General features: G+C 40.3%; 1 protein-coding gene across 3 annotated transcripts in view; it reads right to left on the bottom strand.

The window, feature by feature from the left end:
- The window catches only part of LOC140665221 (uncharacterized), a 181229-nt gene that overhangs the window by 23453 nt on the left and 138393 nt on the right, over positions 1–19383 (bottom strand). For all 3 annotated transcript variants that reach the window (XM_072891045.1, XM_072891043.1, XM_072891044.1), the window contains 2 exons: positions 9995–10542; positions 5976–6184 (listed from right to left, as the gene is read on the bottom strand). In XM_072891045.1, coding sequence (XP_072747146.1) covers positions 5976–6184; positions 9995–10381 — 596 coding nt within the window. In that variant the 5' untranslated portion in view covers positions 10382–10542. The remainder of the gene's footprint in view (positions 1–5975; positions 6185–9994; positions 10543–19383) is intronic.

The raw sequence follows: 19383 nt of genomic DNA, 5'->3' as shown, positions 1-19383 counted from the left end.
AATTTCTGTAAATATTATTGTACGCAAAATTTTATGCTTATAATGGCCCTCTTTTTTTTCTTGTTATTGTAATTGAAATAAAATCTTTATCCAAAGAAACTGAATTTAGTATGCAAGTACATTTTTAGTATAATTTCTTAAAAATTAAAATAATTAATAATTTATAATTTATTTTAGAGATATATCATAAACTTGCTTAATTTAATTAATTGATTATCACAGCTCGGCGATTAATTGCAAAACGGATTCATTTCTCGTTCGAGTCGATCGTGGTCCGCCGTTCTGGCCGCAGGTCCTTCCCTTCAATCCAACCATCCCGGGAACATCGTTAGATCACACACAAGGGCCTGTTCAAATATCATTACTCGGTTTGCTGCGGAGTCAAACGCGAATATCGCGAAATCGCGCAAACATTTCGTGAATCAGCTTCTACCATCGCATACGCACCAGCCGGGTAACCACTTTCTGCAGTATTCTCTTAATTTCCCCCGTGAAATCGCTGTCAAGTTGAACGGATTAATTCCTCTCTATTTGCCGCGGCTATTCGTCCCTTCCCTCGCTCTTCTTCTCGCGTAATCTTGTCGAGATTGTAACGAACGATATTGATTTAATGGTTGAATTATGCTTCGATTAAACTGTCGCACGAATATATCTTTGAGCGTGTACAATCTTAACGTAAGGGGATCTGCTAATAGTACGTATATTCTTCCTCTTTCTTCTGTATTACTTATAATTTATATTTTTCCTAAAACATTTACTTTATTCTAGAATAAAGAGAGAATTTGTATAAAATGTATCCAAATTTTTATAGATTTAATTTTTCAAACAATATAGAGTATAATAATATTAAATAAATATTATATAAATAAATGTGAATATTGCTGGACAATCTAGATTTGAAATGTTTAAATTTAGAGTAAGAACGTAGGAATGGCAATATTCAATTAAGCCGTCATATGTTACTGCGATCGTAATTTAAAGTGACAAATCACTTTGCATATGATTGCTTCCGTAAGCGTCATCACGACACTATCTTTTTTTTTCAGCGATCTCGCCGTCTACTAGTCGTTAGCAACTACGTGTCTCAACCATCGAGACTATTTCCATCGTCGTAATAATAAAACCTTTCTATCTGCGAAATTATAATAATTAAAAGTCGATATATACAAACACGCATGAGAAAGAGAGAGAGAGAGAGAGAGAAAGACCTTTAATGTGTCGTAATTAAAATTATTCAAACTTTAAATTTTTCTAAATTTCTTAAATATATTCTTCTAAATTTTATAAATATATGTTTAGGAATATACGCAAAAATTCATATTTATTTTAGCACATGAGAATTTAGTATAAAATTTTCTTCACCGGACATGTAATGCATTTACAGTAACAAGTATTGAGCATTTTCCTGTAATTCTACATCACAAAAATATCCATAATTTTTTCAGTTTATCAAAGCTGCAATTGTAAAGTGTCTGTTTGATTGAACTTGACTTAATAAATTCTCTCAATTATAATAGTTAGATTTTCAAAGTTTTAACGATCCTTAATTACAATTTGTAATTTTATTCGTCTTACAGAGTCGTGCATTTTTGGATATTCGCACGACCGCGCGTGTACGTTCGTCGAACTCAGAAATTACCAAGTTCGAGGAGCGGCACGGATGGTTGCTGACCAAGGGCAGGAAATTTCCGACTCGAGCCGCGGTCGAAGCGGGTGAGAGAGACGCGGGCGAGGGGAGCAGGGGCGGGCGGGGGTGGTGAAAATTTCAGCCTGCCGGTGGCCCGAATTAAGCGTCTAATTGTAAAGGCGACATGTGTGAGAGAGGGAGAGAGAGGCCCGGGGGTGGTGGCGGAAAGTTGGCGCGACGAGCGCGATAGGGGCACATAGGTCGGCCGGAGGTGAGAAGGTGGCGGGGGTGAAGGTAGCAATTAACTTCTCCTCGCGAGATTAGAGCGAGATATTACGAGATATCGAGCGACTTAACGGCAACACGCGAGAGACTTCAAAGGCAGTAATAAACTGCCTCTAATGAACCCCTTATCGCCAGTGCCGCCGTCCTCCCTCCCCAACCTCTCCTCCGACTCTCGCCCTCTTCGTCGTTTCCCTCAGCACCTCCGGCGACCTACCGTCTACGTACGTGCCGCCCTCAATGCGATGCGGGCTGAATCGAGCGCGCAAAATACGTCGTGTTCTCTTTCACGCGCGAATGCGATTGACAATCTTTCTCTCTTTCTGTTATCACCATTGCTGCTATTACTGCTACGCTATTGCTTTCATCACTCTAATGTTATATCATTATTATTTACATGAATGAAATATGTGTTTCATTGTAATATTTCATCTGTTATTTTCTTTCCTCAGCTTAAACTGTGCTCCCCCCCCCTCTCTCTCTCTCTCTCTCTCTCTCTCTCTCTCTCTCTCTTTACAAATAAAAAAATCTTTTACGTAAATATTAAAAAAAATATATATATATTTTTTTTCTTTTAATAAAAACACATATTATACAATCCAAATATTACTAATTTAAGAAATAATATGCATGTGTGTATGTTAATCTCTACGACGTGATATAATTACATTAATACGCAATTATTAATCATCCTATTATGGTGAAGGCTACTTTGGGCTCGAATTAAATTGGTAACCGATCAAAGATAAAATGATATCCAATGGCGATATTATTAAAATATTGTCCGTTCTGAAAAGGGATCGCGAAGGCAGTCTATTCGTCTTCCCGTTCGACGGTTCGACGGTTCGCCGGTTTGTCCTCGGTTCGGCGGTTCAGCGGCTCGGATGCTCGGCGACTCGTCGTCGTCGTCGTCGTCGTCGTCGTCGCTCGTCGCTCGTCGCTCGTCGCGGCACTGCGCGGCATGGCGCGTCGCCGAGCTCCGTCAAGCCCAATCATGTTGATTCAACAAAGTACCTACCTACCAAATTGCTGGAATTTGGTATTCGGCCAGAAAGATGGAGGGAGAAGGAGCCAGCGGAGCAAGCTAGAGGGCTGGAAGCCGTCTGATTGCACATCTAGGACAAACCAGCATCACGACGACGTCGCTCCAGCGGAAAGCCGAGCGATGATTGGCCGCACTCTCTCTCTCTCTCTCTCTCTCTCTCTCCCCCCCTCCCCCCTCTCTCTCTCTCTCTCTCTCTCTCTCTCTCTCTCTCCCTTACACGTACCACATATATACACGCACACTCACACATGTACACTGACACACACAACACACAAACACACACACTCACACTCTCTCTCTCTCTTTCTCTCTCTCATTCCCCTTTTCCTCGATCCCTTCAACCCCTCGTCTGTACGCCCGAAACCCGATGGCGTCGGGGGTTGGGGGTGATTGGACGCATCTCGGTGATTGTGGCACCCACCATTCACCCCTCTCCCTTCTCTATCCTTCTCTCTCTCTCTCTCTCTCTCTCTCTCTCTCAGTCTCTCTTTCTCTCTCCTTCCGTTCCATCCTGGTCCACCGCGCCATCCCTCCTACACGGCTGTAAATCGAGTTTACCCTCTTGCCGTGGCTCAGCCCTTCAATCAAACTGATTGAAACATTCCTTGAATCCAAAAGAAACGAACCGCCATCCCTTCTATCTCGCTTCTCCTCAACCTCCCCGCTATCTTTCCGAATCGCACCGCGCGCGCTATCCTCTCCATCCATCTGTCTATCCACTCGGCTCGCGCGGATATATCCGTCGTTCTCTTTTCGACGGCGCGGTTACAGTCTCTCGTGCATGAGACACCGATGGTGTGTTTCGAGACAACCGGTTGGTTTCAATTCCGACAGTAGTTTGATTGTAAAGCTGCGCGGGGGTATAAAGCGCTTAGCGTGATATGATGTACTGAATGTTCCGCAAGACTGTGCCATTGTTGCCTCAAGCGAGGATCATAAGCGAATCTGATGCATGTGTACCATATATCCTCTCAAATGCCGATTTGTCAATTTAGACTATTAATATTAATATTATAATTTTTAATAAATAAAGGAAGATATTTAAGAAAATATATAATCGAGAATATATCATATTCATGTTTGTGTGTGTGAGAGAAAGAGAGAGAGAGAGTCTTCGTTATCCTTGCAAATGTCTTGAATTTATCCTCATAATTGATAATTCTCTAATGCGTTTGATAATATTTCTTCTATTGCTCGTGTTTAATTAGTTTCAAAATAATAAACTCTTTAAAAAACATTTATTGCGTCTGATTTTTTAACGAAAGGAAGAAAGCAAACTGGTGGGCATCGAGATAGACGATGTTAGACCCATCCAGAGGACGGAGGCGTCTCGTAGTCAAATATTGATACTAGGCCGGACTAAATCGCTCGCCTATACCAACAGATTAGAACGTACGTGTGCTATGGTCGAGTAATAGCAATCGCGCGATAAGGAAAGGGCCTCGGTGAGATTGAAATACTAATGTTAGCGTAGTGATCGACGTGATCAATCACAAAACTACCTGTTTACGTCTACATCAATGCCTTCATTTGACTTTTAATGTCCTCTTATTACATAATGTTTTAGCCGCAGTATTATTATTATTATTACGAAATGTATAGAAACACAACTGGAGGAGCGTGTTTAACTGCAACGTAAAATGCAAGAAATGTCGCTCCTCGGGCGGATATAACCGGTTGATGAGTAAAAAAAAAAAAAGACTGACAGTTCCATTACCTCCGGTACGTGCGGCCTGGCCAGGTTGTGCCGATCTATTTCGGGGGGACTAACTAAGTTCAGCGTCTGTTTCTCATTAAATTGCGCTCCGACCTCGAATCCTCTAAATTTGGAACGGCCACGCCGATTAGGTGTATATTCATCGTGGCGCGGCAATGCCAAATTTTGCAGTCATTCATTGATAAATAATTGGCGAGGGATATGTATACTGTGCCAAGTATAACGGAATCGTAATAGGTGATCGAATAACATATCGAAAGAATATTGTAAAAATATCTAAAATACTTTTACTTTACTTTTCCTGATATCTTTTCGATACTCTCGTATCAAATGAGTAAGCACACGCAAGATGTAAATATCACAATTATTTTCTTTCATAAAATATAACATTACACTAGAATCCGTTCATTTTATTTTGTGTTATTTATACAATTTTTTATGTATTTTTTATGTATTTTATCGTATTTCCGATATTTTAATTTTCTATATTTCTATTTTTCCAAATTTTAATTTCTCAACTAATTAATCTATATAGTAAAGTCATATATGAAACCTTTGATTTTGAGAAATCTTTAGATATATTTAAATCTCTTCAGAGTTTTCCGAGTTAAGTGTCTACATATTGTTTGACACATTTTAACAGCACGTGAGTAATAATCGACCAAAGCTCAAAAAAGGCAAGTATGATTACAAGATATGACGTAAAACAGCAACATCCTAGAGTCCGCGGCTATTTTGCACGAGAGGAATGTTGATTACACGATATTGGCTCCCAGGAATCCCGGCGCGATATAAACGAACGCGCGGCAAGTACCACGATAAATTAGTTGTAATGGCCCGGTACAATAACAGTATTTATTATTAATAACGAAACGTTGGGCGTGTCGTTATTAGTTGCAAGAAATTAGACAGCGCGATTCTGTTGGCCACGCAGAGTCGCGCTTGCGCTGACAGAACGGAATATTCGATGTCGTAGTACCACGACGTAGTACCTAATTTAATGGAAGCGATAATTTTTAGCTTATTCATGAGTGACCATCGTTATCAGCTCTTCAGCGCGATAAGCGGCGATATGCGATGAGAAGGCTGCGTTCCGGTGTTTACGTAGTGTCGCCTAAATCCCAAGAACGCTTCTTATATACAGCAGGAAGAGAATTTTTATTTTTCTTTTTTTTATTTAAAAAACAAATTTCTTAAATGGTTTTTTTTTTTTTTTTTTTTTTTTTTTTTTTTTTTTTTTATTAATCCCACGACACGTGTCGGTACGTTTAACGCAAGACAAGGTAAACAGGCGGCAGACTTACCGTCTGTAGTCGGTCTTGCAGAGAATCATGCCGCTTTTGGTGTAGCAGGACTGGCCGATTTCCCCCAATACCACTTGGCAATACGTGCACTTGAGGCAGCCAATGTGCCAGTACTGATCCATCGCTAGCAACAGCCATCTTTCCACTATTTGTACACCGCAGCCGGCGCAGTGCCGAAGGCCTGTTGACCCGCTTGGTCCGCCTTCTTGCTACAATGTAACATTTTTGTTTCGTTAGTTGTTTGAACGAAATGTATCCCGTAACCGCTAAATTTATAAACAACAGCAGACTAGACTGATTTATATCAATCAAAAATTATACGCACATCCTCGCAGTTTGAGATAGTAAAAAAAATTATAGTCGATTATGAAAATCAAACATAAATTGATGATAAAGACGCGACAGTGATAAGAAGATGTGTACGAGGAGTTGCAACACCTCTTAGAAATCATTGCTACCCCATTATAAGTAGAAATTCAGGCATCGTGGTAATTAATGCGAAACAGAAAGTCATTAACGGGCACTAAATCATTACGACGTCTTAAGTGCGCGCTTATTATGAATGCTTACTCGTGATTATGCAAACACACGAACGTAGGCGAACGTAACTCTTCACTCGCGGGATTTACAACTTACTCACTAATTTCACTTTGAACAATGTTGCTCAATATTGTATTATTGCCACAGTTTATTATTAAATCGGTAATACAACAGCAACAGGCTCACATATTTGGCGATTTCTCTTTACTAACATTAAAATAAAAAAACATAACGATGGAGAAAATAAGAAAAATCTACAGCAATATGTGTGAAAGTGATTGTTTTGTTTCTATTATTTATACTTGTTAAAAAAATATTATTTTATTTATTAATTAAAAAATTAAAGCAATTAAAAAATTCGAGCAAACGTCGATTTGATAAATAACACGAGCAAATGTGTTGTTGTTGGTGCGAATAAACTTTTATATATTGGTTCAAAAACTTAAATTACGAACGCATATTTCGCTTTTTTTAGAGTCTTATTATCAACTTAAAGAACACGCTAGCAATGTACATAACACTAACAAGATGAAACAACAACATAGAATCTGAATTTTGTCATAAATAAATTTATAATAACGATATTAACTCTATTGCATATATTTAATATCTGTCAATATATTTAATAATCTCTCATAATATTAGATGATTTTCAAATAGTAATGTTTGCACGTAATACAATTATTCGATTAATCGAATATACACAGCAATACTCATTTGACTTATGTCGCGAAATACAAGAGCGAATATGTGTTAATCGTCACATTAAGTGTACACTCCGAAAAAATGTGTTTCTTGCAAAAATTTCCTCGATTATGCTTACTTTGATCTCTGTCTTGATAGTAGTGGGAAACCACTTATCCATTCGCCCAATTGTATTGTAGTGATATGGATATTGGACCTCCATGATACACTCACTTTGTGTCCACCACAATACGAGGAAGAAAAGAAGGGAAAAAAGAAAAAGAAAAAGAAAAAGAAAAAAAAAAACAAAAAATGATGAAAAATCCGATCCTCGGCCGCACGGATTCACTCGGCCGATGGATATCACTCGGCCTCGAACAACAAGTTCCCGTTGCGGTACCACTCACTTTCCCCCACCGCGATCGACGAGATTTCAAAGATCAGGATCTTGTGGTGAATTTCCTGGCTCTACGGAACCAATGACGGAGCGCTACGATCACGAGCAACGAGCAAATCTTCACGAAACTCGCCGCTTTCGGCGACGCGTTCCCTTGCGCGATGCAGTCATGGACGCGCGCGCAGAAAGGAAGCGAGAGAGCGAAACGAAACGAAGCGGAGCGGAGCGCAGACAGGACCCAACTGGCTGGTGCTGCGGGCCCCCGGCCCCCGAATGCCTTGCGGGCCTGCGGGTTCAGGTACCTTGGATCGAGTGGGGAGAATAAAAAGGCAAGCCTAGAAAAGACCCAACCAACGTTGAGAGAGAATGTCAGATAAAGATGGTAAGAGGGAACGACGAGGCAAGGGGCAGGGGAATCAAGCGAGCCGGGAGGGGAGGTGAACGGAGGACTCGTTCGTGTGTAAGAGAGAGAGAGAGAGAGACTCGGCGGTAGGGAAGGGGAGAGAAAGAAGAAGGGGTCTTTTCCATAGCAGCGGTTGAGAGAAAAAGAATGGAAAAGAGACAAGGAGCGAGGTGGAGGTGTAAGAGGGGTATATTCTGGGACAGGCTCCCTAAGTGCCGTGAGTCTTACAAAGTTGTATAAAGCGAAAGTTGAAGTGGATTTTTGGATACGTTATGTATTACAATGATTAAAAAGTAAAAAAAAAAAAAAAATAGTATAAGTAAAATACAAAATAAGACAAGAAAAACGATATGGAGAAAGAAAAAAATAGTAAAAGAAAATGAGAAAAAGAGAGAGAAGATAGGCGTAGAGAGAAATGTAGAATTAAAAATTCAAAAGAAATGTAAAGTCAGAGAAGAAGAATAACGACAAATCGAGAATCAGAAATGATGAACACAATAAAAGAGAAGAAGACGTTAGTTTGAGAAAGACAGAAACATAGGGCCTGTAAAAAAGAATGAAAAAATAGAAAAGAAGACGGTGACAAAAGATAGAAAAGAACAGTTGAAAAGAATGGAAAATAACTGAGCAAGCTGGAATAACAAATAAGACGGTAAAGAAAGAAAAAAATGTAAGCGTGATATGCAAAAAAGACAAAACAAAATGGAATCTAAAACTAACAGTAAGATAAAAAGTTGTAAAAAGTAAATGGAAAAAAAAAAACTAAACATTCGAGGATATTCACATACACAACGAATTATTATTTTTAAAAATCCAATTATTCTCCAATATATATTCTCCGAATCAAAACAGAATCAAAGTCTATAACGTTATTCAAATCTCAAAAATCTCTATGATAATAATATTCAAAAATAATAACAATCTAAGCAACTAATAATGTCTGGATACAAATTTTAGTATTTGAAGTAGTTGTAAAGTTTAAAAAAAAAAAACCAGAATTTTATGATTAAAAAAAGAAAAATTTAATTTCCGAAATGGATATAATATTGTTATTATATTTTTTGATAACTTCTTTACATTTTATAAATTTAGATGTATAAAAAATAATTTCTAAAACCTTAAAGAGTTTTACCATTCTCTTAAACAACCATCGTCGGCAAAGTAGAATTCTACAATTTTGTTTTATTATTTTTTTCACCAAAAAAAAAAAGATAAATCATAACTCCTCAAATTTTAATAACAAATAGCAAACTTTATGTTACATCTAAAAAATTAATAAATAAAATCAGCAAAAATCACACAAAAATATTTAGCAAATAAGAAATTGTTAAGCCAGCATTCATCAGTGCAGAATTGAAAAAGGAACGCAACGAGTATTAAAAAATAATTCACAAATTAGAATAACAGATTACTCGTTTTCGGATATTTAAGTGGCAACCGGAAGAGAGAGTACAGTCAACATAGAAAAACTAATAAAGAAAGAAGAGTTGAAGAAGCAACGTACAGTCAAAGGAAAAGACAAGATCTTTGTGTGGGGGAAAGACAGAAAGAAAGAGAGAGAGAAAAAGAGGAAGGGCAGATATAAAGCATCAAGCAGAAAGCTGAAGGAAGAAACCGCGCGCGCAGACTCCCCTCCGCCCCTATTCAATTATATTTCTCCAGCATAAATGCCTATATTGTTACGTTTGTCAATAGCGGGGGTAAGTGAGGGTCGGACGGACGGATAATATCTGCTGAATTGTAGCCTGTGATCCTACCTTATGCCGTTCCTGGGTCCTTTGCGAAGGGCCCAGGGGCTCTTCGCCGCGTCTTTGAAACTATAATACCTGTACACTGCATCGTACTTCCATCGCACGAGAAATTTTATGTCGGGATCGCGTATACAATATATAAAAAATTGTATAATGTTTATAAAATAACGCTTTTTTTCACGGTGACGTAAATAATTATACATATAAATTTGTTCGCAGGCTCTTACAAAAACAAAGTACTCACCTTGAGCGTGCAGTTATTATTGTGATTAACTGGTGGATACGCGGGGTGTCCCGGCATGTGCGGATGGGGGTGTCCGGGGTGATGTGGATGATCGGGCATCATGCCACCGCCACCATGATGATGCCCGTTGCTGCCCATGCCCTGTCCGGGCTGCAGGGCGCCATAGGGGGTGGCGGGATCGCCGGCACCGCCAGTGTGCGGGGGTGAATGTGGACTGGGTAAGTCGGGGGTAGTTGTCGTGCCGCCACCGCCACCGCCGCCGCCGCCTCCTCTTCCGCCAGTTCCGTATGCGTGATGTGGCCCGCCGGGCCCCGGATGATGCGGACTGCTCGAGAGCGAGGGATGGTGAGGGTAGGCTGCGGAATGGCCCGGATGGTGGGGGTTCATGCCAGCGGTTAACGCGCTCGCCAGTTTGACCGATGAGAGGGTGGGCTCGAAGAGCCCACCGACGGTTTCCAACGGCGAAATAGAGACGGAAGGGTTTAATAGAGCGGCTTCCCAGCCCTCTATTAAATCCAGGGGCCGGTGTTCTTCCGGTACGTTGAAAGCTGTAACAATAAAATAAAAAGCGTCTTTAAGTTGATTTTAATTTTATAGAAAAATATTTTTTTATTTTAATCTTACAATCGTCAACATGTCAAATCTATAATAGATTGATTATGATGATTCTCTCGATGATAATAATTAAGAATCCTTTGTTAACTGTCGTGATTAATATGGAGTATATTTTTCTGCATATTGTTATCGTTATAATTAAACAAAAAAAACTTATCCTATAAAATTTTAGAGTCATTGAATCGAAATACTAACGTGAAAAAATTTTGTTAACGATAGAGTACATTAGGATTTAGGAGATCTGACGTATTATCAAAAACCATAGAATTGACAGTGTGATCTGTGGGACACGCCCACCTTAATTAACAATAATGGTTTTGGTAACTTGACGGTTGCCGAACCTTCCATTCCAAACTTGTGTCTTTTTGTCCCTCGGGACAAAAGTAACGAGCGTCCTTTATTCGGCCGATTTTAAGAGCGGCCAAAGATCTTACAGGATTCTTCCTTGAATTTTTAGCGGCTTTTTTTAGTAAAATCGATCGTCTCGTCATATATACATGCATATAATAATTAACGAATAATAAAAGACTATGTTTTATAGCAATCGATAATAAATTCACATTCACGTACGTAATACTGAAAAATTCTTTTAAGGAAGAGAACGTCTCTCTCTCTCTCTCTCTCTCTCTCTCTCTCTCTCTCTCTCTCTCTCTCTCTCTCTCTCTTTTTGCGTGCTTTATTTCGATAAATACAGTCCCATTGTGTGTGTACGCGGGGAAAGTAAAAATATTGGTGTGCGACCCTCGGTGGGAGAAAGTAATTAGCGCGCGCGCGCACGCGCTGAAGCATATATTATTCCACGATGCAGGCGCACATCGGTACATTGGAACACACTCAGGCTCTTAATACGTATTTAATTAAGTATGCCGTGATGGAGAGAGAGAAAGAGAGAGAGTGTGTGTGTGTGTGTGTGTGTGTGTGTGAGAGAGAGAGAGAGAGAGAGAGAGAGAGGGAGGGAGGGAGGGAGAGAGCGTAGGAGAACGCGCGGAGAAGGGCAGACAGCGGGGGTGGGTGGAGGGGAGAGTTTATAGTGGATATCAGTATGGGCAACCATAACTCTCGCGCCTCCGCCAGCGAGCAGCGTGCCACTTATACGAGCACCTACCGCGATGGAATTTCATCCTCGCCGTTACCACATAAATCTCCGATGCATTAATGCCTTTACCGACTCGCTTGCTCCGCGTTTCTATACGTATGTCTGCTTCTTCTTAATATGGTTACTTAAGTTTCGCGCCTGTCGCCTCGACACTCGGTTCATGAATCTACCAGTGATTTGGATTATCGTGGATTATCGTATCGAATAATAATGTTTAATCCGTCGAACGTGATATTAATCAAGCCAACAGTTATATACGTACAGATTATTACGATACATTTTTCTAAGAGCGCGAATGAAAACTGTAGCAGTACTTACCCCCCCCCCCCTCCCCGCCCGCCCGCCCCTCCGACTCGCGTTATCGCGAGTAAATTGAAAATAAATAAGGTGAGCATTTGTTTGATTTATATTAGATCGGTACTATTGAAATCGATATTCGCGCGTCGATTTAATTTCAAGCACAGACCGATGCTCTCAGTTTGTTCGTTATCAGCGGGCTCCCACGCCGTTTACGAGGCCTGACCTCTCCGGAGACACTCGCTGCTTCTCGCGGAAACGCGATAGCCGAACGATAACAAGATGATAACGAGGGAATACACCGGTAATTACCGGAATGATAATGACGAAGAGAACGACGAAAGCGCGCGGGTGGAGAAGGATAGGGGCGGCGGCGGCGGGGGGGGGGGCAGGGGGGGAGAGGAGAGAGAAAGGCAAAAGAGGAGGGCGATCGACTGTGATAGGGATAATTAACGATCGCAATCGTACGAAAATGAGGACAGGGCGAGTGCGACGACGACGATAACGAGCGGTCCAGCGATCTTATTAGCGATAAGCGCCGATAACGAGGACGCCCCGTTCTGTACGACAGCGAACGGAAAGAAAGTCAGCCTAAGGATTAATGGCGACCCTCAGCTGACGGGGGAGGAATGTTACATTTTGGTGAATGTAACGTGTGAACCCTTTTTCCGGAGGTTTGCCCTTCCATTTCAAGGACGTTTACATCTTTTTATTTTGGACGAGGGAATCGAGCGTAACGGCTACGCGTGAAATTAATTAATTTTTGAAATTAATATAAAATATAAAATGGTACAACGAATTAATTATATCTAAAGAAAGCCAAATTTAATTGTCAAAGAAAAAGGGAAGGGGGGGGGGAGAGGGACATCCCTTCTTCCGTGGAGGAAAATCTTTTTCGATCGGTCGCGGTTTACATCGCCCGCATCCGAATTGAATTTAAATATTTCTCGGACTTTGACGAAACTCTCTTTCGCGAATTGCCAAGTCGTAAAAGTCTTCGTTGCCCAGAACTCGTCTCCCTACACTGTGCGCGATTGCATCCTCGGGAACTGCTGTTTCATTGGAATCGGCGATATTGCGAAATCGTTGGACGTTATTCTTAAGGACCAATAAAATGGCAAAGGATAGTCCGCGTGGACTCGCGCGAAATTAATATTGGCGCTACAGTTTCATTCCGAGGCAATTTAATTCGCCGCGTGCTTCTTTACGATCGAAAAAGGAATATAAATTCGCGCTTTAACATCTCTCGGAAGTCAATCTCAAGAAATGACACCATCCCTAAAGATGAACGTAGGCCGATAGTTAAACTGGAATATTATTGTACTTTTTAATTCCACCAGTCTATCATTAAACATTCTAAAGAGAAAGAGAAAAAGAGCGTATATTTTTACGCGGTATTCTTCTTTCATAAATGAAAAAAAACAGCGAATCATCAACGAATATATATGATTTTAATTATTAATGTATATTTTCCTTTGAATATTTATATTTTCCCTCTGATATATATTCGTTACTTCGTAATGTTGAAAAGTGCAACTCTAATTATTTTTATTATTAATAAAAAATATAAAATTATATCAATCTTCAAAAGAATTCCAGTAATAATAACAAAGATTCGTACTTTGAGGTTTTTAATTTTCCGACGATATGTAACGCATTACAGGAAAAATTTTCAGAATTTTTCTGGACAACGATACTAAAACAATATATATATTTGTATATCTACTAACAAAATCAAGTAATAAAATAAATATTAATCGTATAATAAACAATTTTGTAAGCCTCACAAATACCGGAACGGATTCTGGAAGTGTGTCAGGACCAATTGACGTCGGGGAGAATTCTTAAAATTACGACCACTTTGTCATGGCTAGAATGTCGAGAGAAATTTGTGTCTAGAATTGTTGGTAATTTATTATGGATTTACAACTTTACTAATTCATTTAATTAGTCCATCCGTGACTTTCTTCAAATAAAGATCTCTATAATACAATTCTCTCAGACATCTTATTTTATACCGATGAAATAAAATAATAACTTTTTTTGTTTTCTATTCCTCTTTCTCTCTCTCTCTCTCTCTCTCTCTCTCTCTCTCTCTCTCTCTCTCTCTCTCTCCTTCCTCGCTCTATCTGCTTCTATTTTCTATAACAATAAATTTATAGAACTTGTATTTAAGATATCTTACAATGTTCTAATCTCCCTTTTTGAGAAAATATCAAATGTCTTAGATTATATTGCTCTGGTCCCGCACGAAAAAAATATGGTCATTCCCTTAGGACACGCCCGAGGCGAGCAGGGATCGATGTAGGGATGTAATGATAAGTTCAGGTTGGTAATCACCGGTGAGAGAAGGACAGCGCTGGAAGACACTGAAAATAATCTAATTATTGGCGAGGACGATTATAGTGATTAGACACGTCGCGGCGGCCTCTTCCCTGTTTGCCACGCACGGTTCACCTATAAGTGTATTCTAGGAGGGAGCACAAATGAAAAGGCGTGCGTGCGCGCGCGCGCGAGCGAGCGAGCGAGCTCTCCTTCTCTTCGAACCAATGAAACAGGCGAAGGGAAAGGACGAAGAGAGGAACAACAACGAGGGACCACGGTACGCAATTACTGAGGAATCCAGACGAAGGAAGAAAGCGGCTTTCTTCCATGTATTGGCCCGCCATGTTCGCTGAATTTGTTTGACGCAATCCTTAGAAATTTCAAATCGGAACAATTTGAGCGCTAAGTTGTTCTTTGCTTCTTCTTAGGGATCTTTACAAGTCGGACTGGTTTGTTAACTTTACAAGAATTTTTATGTTCATTACTTTTTACATTCTTGAATAAGAAGACTCGTGGACTGATAAATCCTTCCCTCTTTTTAGGATCTTCAAATAAAATAAAAAATTATCGTCTGAAAATATTATAATCGAAACAAAATTATTTATAATCATAAATTAAAAATAAATTTAGATTTATGAATCTCTTTTAAAATCTATTGGAGTAAAATTATCGTTAACGAAATAAATAGTAATTATTTGCATTTTCACGCATATATACATTTTATATAATCCTTGAAATTAAATAGAAAAAGATAAACGACAGCTACGATAATTAGTCGGTAGAATGTTTCACCCAGGAATATATCGGGAATATTATGGTCGGTTTGAAATTCACGTGGCACAAAGTAACAAACTGCCAACGTTGGATATTTATGGGAACCGTCAAGAGTCGAACCCAGTATCGCTGCCAATATACTGTTGTATACAGTTTATATTCAAGTCCCTACATGCATATAATATACTTATGTATCTACTTATGGAAACGTATAAAGTAACTTTTGAACTTGATCTCTCATTGATAAATAGCCTCTCTTATCGATAAATAATCTTATTACACAAATGAGTATGCAATGACTATATATTTTAAAATGTCGTAAAAATGGTAATTTGATAATAGATAAAATAATGTATAAAATAATATAAAAATAATACATTATTAATACACATATATATATATATATATATAATAGATGAATGATAATGTGTATGATAATGATATATAGATAGATGTATACACACACACACACACACACACACACACACACACACACACACGTATTGCCATTTGTTTGACGTGCAAATTTGATAGATTACTTACTTAAAATATGCAGTGATAATACTGCCATTTTGGAATTTGTAATCAAACCTTCTCAAATGGGGCCACTATAGGAATATGAGAGCCGCAGTGCGCAATAAAATTAGCGTCTATCGGTCAAGGTAAGTGCACCGCGCATTAGACAAGGCGGTCGAGCAGGCGGAGATCAGGAAACGTCGGAAACGGGGCGGGCGTGGTGGGAGCGTTGGAAGCCTAATTGGCCGAAATTAGCAAGTTTAGTCATTAGCGGAGTTTCCGGCGGTGGCGGCGGCGGTGGTGGTGGGTTCACTTGACTCCACTTCCTGGAAAAGGAAGGCCGGAAGGAAGGTGTGTACAGCCACCGCCATCGGTCGCCCACCGACACGGCGGCTCGCTACTACAGATGATGATGAGTGACGCGACCACGGGGTGCGTTTCGTACGATTCTCTTCAACCTCGAACAATAGTATATATCGTCACCATCCTTCTCCTTTTCTTATCTACATTACAATGTAAAAAAAATTGGGTAAATGTCTATAATTGCTATTGCAGCGAAAAATCAATTTTTTCAATACCAATCAGCAAAACTACCATAGAAATGAAATGCTTATAAATGCTTTTAGGGAGGAGCAAGTCTTTTTTAAAAAGTTGTAAATAACAAAATTAGGTAAATAAATTTATTGAACATTTTTCATTAAATTGTTATGAGAAATTGCGTGTATGCGTGGAGACAGTGGGTTCCGGCCCCCCGAGGGAGGCGATTTAATGACAAATGTTCAATAAATTTATTCATGTAATTTTGTTATTTATAACTTCTTAAAAAAGACCTGTCCCTCCCTAAAAGCATTTACATATTTCATTTCAGCAATTATAGACATTTACCAAAAATTGAAAATTTATATTGACAAAAAACAATTCATCCAAGTGTCACCAAACAACGCATTTCGATTTCACACGATCGAGCACATGGTATTCGCTTCTATTTTGGCCTGCATTACGTCGTATCGTATTGCGGTCGCGACTATCAACAAACTCGACGTGCCGCGCGAAGCTTATCGCGATCTCGACGGAGAGCGAAAAGTTGCACGCCGAGGATCGATGACCCACTCGAGGCGGCCTCGCCGGTAATACGCTTTAAATACGGCGCGTCAAGGCGTTGATATCACGGCCGATGGCAAGGTGCAGGCCGCAGGATTCCAAGGGAAACAGTTATTTGCGGTCTCGGTGCACTCCGCGACGCTCACGCGCGCCTGACACACTCGTGCGAGACTGCTAACGACACTACGGTATATACTTTATCCAAGTATCTCGATCTCCCGTTTCGATATCGCGATATTTTCTCTACCTTCGATATCTTAAACTTGTCGAAACATTGCCCAATCGAACCAACAATCTCCTACAAGCTTAATAAATGTTTTCTCTCTCTCTCTCTCTCTCTCTCTCTCTCTCTCTCTAAGCACTATAATGTGAAAGGTATATTATTATGCATATCACATGATTGTATCATACAAGTCGACACAATAACGCACACAAATAAGCCTGTGAAAACATCGAGGCCTAAATCTTTATCGTGTATTAAAAGAACGTCGAGTTTTCGCGTTATCAGCTGTTGTAAGACGGGATAACGCAGAGGGACAGAGAAGGACGGAGAGAAGAAAAGCGCTCGTCCGCATAGGACTGCGAAGCAATTACAAAATTGTAAAAATTAACCATAAAATCCGACCGGCATACCGGTGCTACCATAAAGTTAGCCGGACGACCGGCCAATCGGCGCATATTTTTGGCGTTTACGACCAATCACGTGGCCACGGGGAGAACGCCGTATAGTATACTCCTGCGTACACGTTTCACCCGCGTGCGGGTGGATTCTTCCCGCGGAAAGAAAATTGCACGGCGATTTTGCAGCGCCATTCGAAATGCCGCTGTAAAACGTCTATCTCCGCCCGCCTTCCCGCAACACTTCACCCTATCTCCTTATTCACATTTCTTCTCGCCATTCCTCCTTGCTTCAGCCCTGGCAACTCTTTTGCTCCTCGCGAGTATGAATCCGTCAGTTGGAATGACGAGGAAGAATTTGCATTAAATCATATTTTCTACGTTGTGCTTCTACGATCGGGCGTCTTAAATATCGCCAGATAGCGGGGAAGCTGGAAGATTGTTCAAAGCTGTCGACCGGCAGCAAATCTTAGCTGGATTTATCTGAAAAATATTGTTTGCTAATACCGCTAATCGTCGAACCGTTTTATTCGTATACGGAAGAATGAACAACGTGCGCGCGCCCCGCTCAATTAAGCAGTCCGATTTTTCGATAATCTGCGGCCACGTGTTGCGCCGCGATAATTATTTCTATCGACGCGACAATATTGCGCTCTCGCGAGCCACAATTATTTATCGTTATTTCAACAACGTAAAACCAAACGTGTCTCGTTTAAAAATGTTATTATTATTATTTTTTTTTTTTTTTTTAAGAAGAACTATCGTAATGTTTATCCTGCATTACAATATCGCAAATCCAAACGTAGCTTTCCTCGCTCTTTAATAATAAATTCGTCAAAATTTCTCATGATCCTGTCGAGAATAATAAAAATAAAAGAAAAGACTGACATTTCTGTAAATTAAGAACGCAGCCGCCGGCACAGTGTTTTTGATGAGCGCATTAATTCCGTTTGGAATTCGGATGAATGCATTAATTCCCTTCTGACCTCGTTGTACAAAATGTGCACCCTACGAATCAACAATGCCAGCCGGGTAAGCCGGCATACGTTATATTCTCACGCATCTACACACACGCACGTATGTGGCCGCGTGAGCGCGCGCGCGCGCCCGTTGGGCATCAGCTGCCGTACGAGGGTCCTTAATTATTCTATTAAACAGGCCGCGGTCTTATTGTAATGCGTGCGCGTTTGCGCGCGTACATATATATATATATACACGTACGTGTATGTGTGTATGTGTGTATGTGTACGAGTCCTGAATGGAACCATAAATTTATTGTGTCGAAGAGGAGATTGCCGGGACCGAAGAAAGCTGTTTGGCGCAATTGAATGCGAGTTGCGGTATTGTGCGCCCGAATCGAACCTCCCCCTTCCCTCCTACCGCTAGATCAATTCGTCCGGATGCTCTTTTTTCATTACGCGCGTGTATCGCACCGCAGCGATCGATCGATCCGCGACGTCGCCAAGAAGGACCCTGATGGTTTATTATTATAACTCTATCCGAAACGAATGTATCGGAATGCTTCGTCAGGATTAATGTCTTCTAATAGATAGTATTAATATCGTTTCATTTTCACTTATATACGTAATTAATTGGAAGACCAAAGTTTCATCATCATTAAAAATTAATTTACCCGTCTATTATTGTTATCGTGCAATTTTTATACATACAAATTTTCGGATTATAAAACCAAAAGGAACGATTACATCGCCAACAACGGCGCGGGTTCCCATCGAGAAATTTTATAATGGCTATGGTCGAGAATCTCAAAAATCCGTCCAATCCAATCTCGGATCTACGTCCAGAGCTTCGAAGGCTCGCACTTGTCCGGCGCAGAAAAAAAAAAAAAAAAAAAATAGAACGCGAAACAATTTGCGCGAACGCGGGTGTTTTGGGAAATCCCCGGTCAGGATCCACCCGGTATAACCCCATCTCCCGATTCGCCCGTAAAGTAATGATTTCAATTTCGCGAGATCGTCGCCAGCAGCTACCAAGAGTGCCACGCCACCGCCCCCCCCCCCTCACCATTTTCCTCTCCTCTCTACTC

Source organism: Anoplolepis gracilipes, chromosome 4 (genome assembly GCF_047496725.1).
Source record: "Anoplolepis gracilipes chromosome 4, ASM4749672v1, whole genome shotgun sequence".
Classification (NCBI taxonomy): domain Eukaryota; kingdom Metazoa; phylum Arthropoda; class Insecta; order Hymenoptera; family Formicidae; genus Anoplolepis; species Anoplolepis gracilipes.
Note: the sequence above shows the minus strand (reverse complement) of the source record. Positions and strands in the feature narration are given on the sequence as shown.